At 55.6% G+C, this 5,316-nt stretch overlaps 1 protein-coding gene across 1 annotated transcript in view; it reads right to left on the bottom strand.

Annotated features, from left to right (window-relative positions):
- The window catches only part of GRID2IP (glutamate receptor, ionotropic, delta 2 (Grid2) interacting protein), a 113,362-nt gene that overhangs the window by 46,446 nt on the left and 61,600 nt on the right, over window positions 1-5,316 (bottom strand). The window contains exons 12-15 of the mRNA XM_015429022.1: window positions 3,402-3,502; window positions 2,954-3,071; window positions 848-1,173; window positions 4-122 (exon numbers count right to left, since the gene is read on the bottom strand). Coding sequence (XP_015284508.1) covers window positions 4-122; window positions 848-1,173; window positions 2,954-3,071; window positions 3,402-3,502 — 664 coding nt within the window. The remainder of the gene's footprint in view (window positions 1-3; window positions 123-847; window positions 1,174-2,953; window positions 3,072-3,401; window positions 3,503-5,316) is intronic.

The raw sequence follows: 5,316 nt of genomic DNA, 5'->3' as shown, positions 1-5,316 counted from the left end.
GGCGGGATCTGGTCGGACAAGCTGGAGTAGGTCAGGGAGCTGCCGTCGCTGCTGCTCTGGTACTCGCTGGCGCTGCTCAGGTCGTTGGCGACGTAGCTGCCCTGCTCATCGTGAAAGCTCATCTGTGGCAAAGAGAGGGCGGGTAAAGGCGGCTGAGAGGCAGGCGTGCCCAAAGGGGCCGGGGATGGGGGGCGCGAGGGACATCCCTCTCCCAGGGGAGGCCGGCCTCGCCCTGGCCTCCTTTGGCCCTCCTTGTGGCAGGACTCCTAGAATCATAAGGTTTGAAGGGATCCCCCAAGGGTCATCAATGCAGGACATTCACCACTCCCCCCCCGCCACACCCCCGGTGGAAAGGTAAAGGTTCCCTTGCTCGAAAGCCAGTGGAGTCCGACTCTAGGGTTGCGGTGCTCGTCTCCGTTTCAAAGCCGAAGAGCCAGCGCTGTCCGAAGACGTTTCCGTGGTCATGTGGCCTGCATGACTAAACACCAAGGCGCATGGAACGCTGTTCCCTTCCCACCGAAGTGGTCCCTATTTATCTACTTGCAATTTCTTGCTTTCGAACTGCTAGGTTGGCAGGAGCGGGAACTAGAGACGGGAGCTCACTCCGTCTTGCGGCACCCGGGTCTCGAACTGCTGAACTACTGACCTTCCACAGCCTGCAGTTCAGCGTCTTAACCACTTGAGCCACCTCCAGTGACTGACTATCAAATTTGCTCCTTGGAAGTACATCTCCCCTTGACCAAATCCCACAAATTCAAGATCTGGGGCGGGGCAGTCTTCCTCGTTCGCAAGCCAGTTTTCGACCCTGGCCCATCTCTGCCGGTGGCGTGGAGCGCGGGGGGCCCACCTCTTCGTAATCGTTCTCCGGCGTGAGGAAGTCGTCCACGATGGTGATCCGGTGTCCCAGCTGCTCGCTCAGGGCGTCCAGGAAGCGGTCCGTGTCCCTGCTGCGCGGCGGGCGGGAGAAGGTGAAGAGCTTCTTCCGCCGGGAGAGGGGGCTGAGGGGGTAGTCACCGTGCTTGGGGGAGGGGGCCGGGCTGCTGTCCAGGCTGACGTAGGGGTTGGATTCCGTGCTGCTGGGCGAGGGCAGGCCGCCGAGCGAGTGGTAGTAGCAAGACTGGGCGGATGGGGCAGCGTTCTGCCAGGAGATGGCCATGCCGGTCTTCCGCGCACCTGCAGAGAAGCGAGGAAGACCCCTTCAGGTCACAAAGGCCCACCGTGACTAGGGCAAGCTTGCAGGAGGAATGCTGCTGCTTTCACTATGCCCCTCCTCTCTTGTCCTGGGGGCAGGCCCGTAGCTACAGTGGGGCTTTGGGGGGCTCTGCCCCCTTTCTTAAAGCCACAGCCCCACAAGAATTTCTCCTGTAAATGCTTTTCCCAATCATTTCAAAATTAAAACACTTTTTAAAAGGTATGCACTCCTTTAAGCAGAGTGGGGCGCTGTCGTTGACTAATTCCCGCACTGAGCAAGGGGGTTGGAGTAGGTGGCCTCTAGGATCCCTTCTCACTCTGTGTCAAGAAATGGGTCTCCTTTAAGAGAGTTTTCCTGCCTAAGTTTTGGCTTTCTTGACTGTAGAAGTCATCACCCCCACCTGCTGGCTTGTGATCAGAATTGTTGCTTCGGCTGGCAGAAGTGATTAACTTGCAGCAGCTGAGAACCGTCATCTCAAGTGGTTGACAGCCTGCAATTCAGAGATCTATCCTGGTCACAGCTTTCTATTGGCTGAGTGGCTTTTCTTTCTGCACTGAGAACTTCAGCCCCACCAGAAAAAAAATCTGCCCCACAAGCCACAACATCCTGGCTAGGGGCCTGCTGGAAAGAGGAATCAAGGCAAGACTGACTCCTGGCGACCTTGTAGGGTTTTTAAGGCAGGAGCCGTTCAGAGGTGGTTTGACATAGCCTCCCTCTGCAATAGCATCCCTGGACATTCCATCCAAATACTGACCTGGGCTGACCCTGCTTAGCGTCCAAGATCTGATGAGATCGGGTCAGCCTGGACCATCCAGGTTAGGACTGAAAGACTGCTGGTGGAACATGCTATCAAGTCACAGCAGACGTATGCCCGTAGGCAGGGCTATTTTTGGGCAGGGACGCACAGAAACGGAGTTCCGGCTGGCTCCCGAGTTGGCCACGCCCAGCAGGAACTCATTAGCATAACAGGCCACACCCAACAGCAGAAACTCATTAGGATTGGCTACATTAGGGGTGTGTGGCCTAACATGCAAAGGAGTTCCTGCTACAAAAAAAGGCCCTGGGTTTTGACAACAAACAAGGTAAACAGAATAACAAGCAAAAGGTGGGTGTGGCTGGATAACCACACTTCTGGTAACATGTGGGTGTGGCCTAATGTGCTAATGAGCTGTGCTGTATTGGGTGTGGCCTATTATGCTAATGAGTTCCTGCTGGGCTTTTTCTACAAAAAGAGCCCTGCCCGTAGGGTTTTCGAGGTGGGTGATATTCAGAGGAGGTTTGCCATTTCCTGCCTCTGCGGAGCTACCCTGGGCTCCCTCAGCGATCTCCCATCCGACTAACCAGGGCTCACCCTGCTCAGCTACTGAGATCTGGCGAGATCGGGCCAGCCTGGGCCATCCAGGTCAAGGCAAGAGGTGACCAGAGGCGGTTGGCCATTGCCTGCCTCTGCGCAGCAACCCTGGACTGTCTCGGCGGTCTCCCATCCAAGGACTAACCGGAACCGACCCTGCTTAGCTTCCAACACTGGCAGTGATCAGGCCAGCCCGGGTCGTCCACCAGGAGAGAAAACACTGATTGCTCTTCATTCGGTTCTCGTCATGAAAGATCGTTTTAGTTCCTTCCACACTGCAAGCACCCTACCGCTTGTTGATCTCAGCAGCATCACTTGGCTTCCGAGGCCTCTCCGTGAATCCTGTGCTCCAGCTCCATCCCGGCTGGGCTCGAACCTCTGCTCTGAAGCCGAGACACGGAGGGATTTACCTGCTGAGTTTGCCTGTTCTGAGACCGGAGGTGACGCCCTGTGCGAAGTCAAGTTCCCCAGCTTCCCTCCGAAGCCCGTAGTCAGCCGGGTTTCCAGTTCTGCATAGACGGCTGACATCTGAAAACAAATGGAGTTGCTCCGGTGGGGGTCAGTAGCTGGCCACCCACACCCCTCCCTCCTTCCCTCCGAGGCCAGGCCTGTAACTGGCAGAGGTAGGGTTGCCGGTCTCCAGGTGGGGCCTGGGGATCTCCCGCCTTTACAACTGATCTCCAGCTGATAGAGATCCGCCCCCCCTGGAGAAAATGGCTGCTTTGAAGGGTGGACTCTATGGCATGGTACCATGCTGAGGCCCCTCCTCTCCCCAAGCCCCGCCCTCCTCAGGCTCCACCCCAACGTCTCCAGGTATTTTCCAACTCAGACCTGGCAACCCTAGGCAGAGGGGCTCACCATTTTGGGGTTGGGTGTCTCTGGAAGGGAGGTCCCGTCTCCTGCTTGCCTCTCCCCAGAGACTAGACGGACCGGCACCTCACCGGCTTCACAAGGACCTGCTGGGAAGATGAAATGCAATGCTGAAAGGAAACTTTACTGAAATTCATAAGCACATCAGAAGAGCCCTGCTGGATCAGAGCACGTGGTCCATCCAGTCCAGCATCCCGACTCACACACGGGCCAACCAGCTCTTCTGGAGGGCCAACAACAGGGCAGAGAGGCTGAGGCCTTCCCCTGATGAGAACCTTGGAAGAGCCCTGCTGGGTCAGACCAATGGTCCATCTAGTCCAGCATCCTCCTGTCTCACACAGCAGCCAGCTTGTTCCTCTGGAGGGCCAACAAACAAGGCTTAGAGGCCGAGGCCTTCATAAGAACCTCAGAAGAGACCTGCTGGATCAGACCAGTGAGGGTCCATCCAGTCCAGCATCCCATCTCACACAGGGGCCAACCAGCTCTTCTGGGGGGCCGAACAACAGGGCAGAGAGGCTGAGGCCTTCCCCTGATAAGAACATCAGAAGAGCCCTCCTGGATCAGACCAATGGTCCATCTAGTCCAGCATCCTCCTGTCTCACACAGCAGCCAGCTTGTTCCTCTGGAGGGCCAACAAACAAGGCTTAGAGGCCGAGGCCTTCATAAGAACCTCAGAAGAGACCTGCTGGATCAGACCAGTGAGGGTCCCTCTAGTCCAGCCTCCTGTCTCACACAGCGGCCAACCAGTTCCTCTGGAGGTCCAGCAACAGGGCCGAGAGACCAAGGCCTCCCCCTGATGTTGCTTCCTGGCTCTGGAATTCAGAGTTTAACTGCATCTGAGCCTGTTTCAATTGAGTGATAAGGTGGACTCTAAACAAATGAAGGAAGTATTTTGCAGGGGGGGGGGTTGTCAGAGGAGATGGGATGAAAAGCAAGATGCTCCATTGTAGGGTTGCCAATGCCCAGGTGTGGGCTGGAGATCTCCTGGAATTACAACTGACCTCCAGATGATAGAGATTGGTTCTCCTGGATAAAAGGGCCACTTTGGTGAACATAACATAAGAACATAAGAGACGCCAATGTTGGATCAGGCCAAAGGCCCATCCAGTCCAACACTCTGTGTCACACAGTGGCCAGAAATACCAATGCCATCAGGAGGTCCAGCAGTGGGGCCAGGACATTAGAAGCCCTCCCACTGTTGACCCCCCCAGCACCAAGAATACAGAGCATCCCTTGCTCCAGACTGAGAGTTCCTATCCAGACCTTGTGGCTAATAGCCACTGATGGACCTCTGCTCCATATGCTTATCTAATTCCCTTTTGAAGCCATCCATGCTTGTAGCCACCACCACCTCCTGTGGCAGTGAATTCCAAGTGTTAATCACATGGGTGGACTCCATGGCATTATACCCCGCAGAGGTCCTTCCCCTCCCCAAATCCTGTCCTCTCCCCAGACTCAACCCCCCAAAAAAATCTCCAGGAATTTCCAATCAAAGAGCTGGCAACCCTACCCCACTTGGTGATTTTTGAGTGTGGCAGGGGGGAAGGGAAGGGAAGGAGGCCCCCCATATGAGGCCAGAGGCCTTCTCTCCCCAAATGACTGGACTTGGTTATGACGCCATCCCATGAGTCTGTACTGCACAGTCTGAGCTGCCCCAAACTCAGGATCTCTTCAGGTGGGGCAGTGTTCCCTCTAAGCTGAGTTAGTGTGAGTTAGCTCACAGTGTTTTAGCCTTCGGCTCACACATTTTTGTCTTGGCTCAGGAGGGACGGCTCCAGAGCAAAATGATTTATGCAGCAGCCAAATTGCTCACTCACAGCCTTAATGCCAGTAGCTCACAAAGTGGAATTCTTGATCGCAAGATTCCACAGCTTAGAGGGAGCACTGGAATGAACCAGAAAAT

This window comes from Gekko japonicus, unplaced genomic scaffold (genome assembly GCF_001447785.1).
Source record: "Gekko japonicus isolate JY-2015 unplaced genomic scaffold, Gekko_japonicus_V1.1 scaffold1395, whole genome shotgun sequence".
In the NCBI taxonomy this organism is placed as follows: domain Eukaryota; kingdom Metazoa; phylum Chordata; class Lepidosauria; order Squamata; family Gekkonidae; genus Gekko; species Gekko japonicus.
Note: the sequence above shows the minus strand (reverse complement) of the source record. Positions and strands in the feature narration are given on the sequence as shown.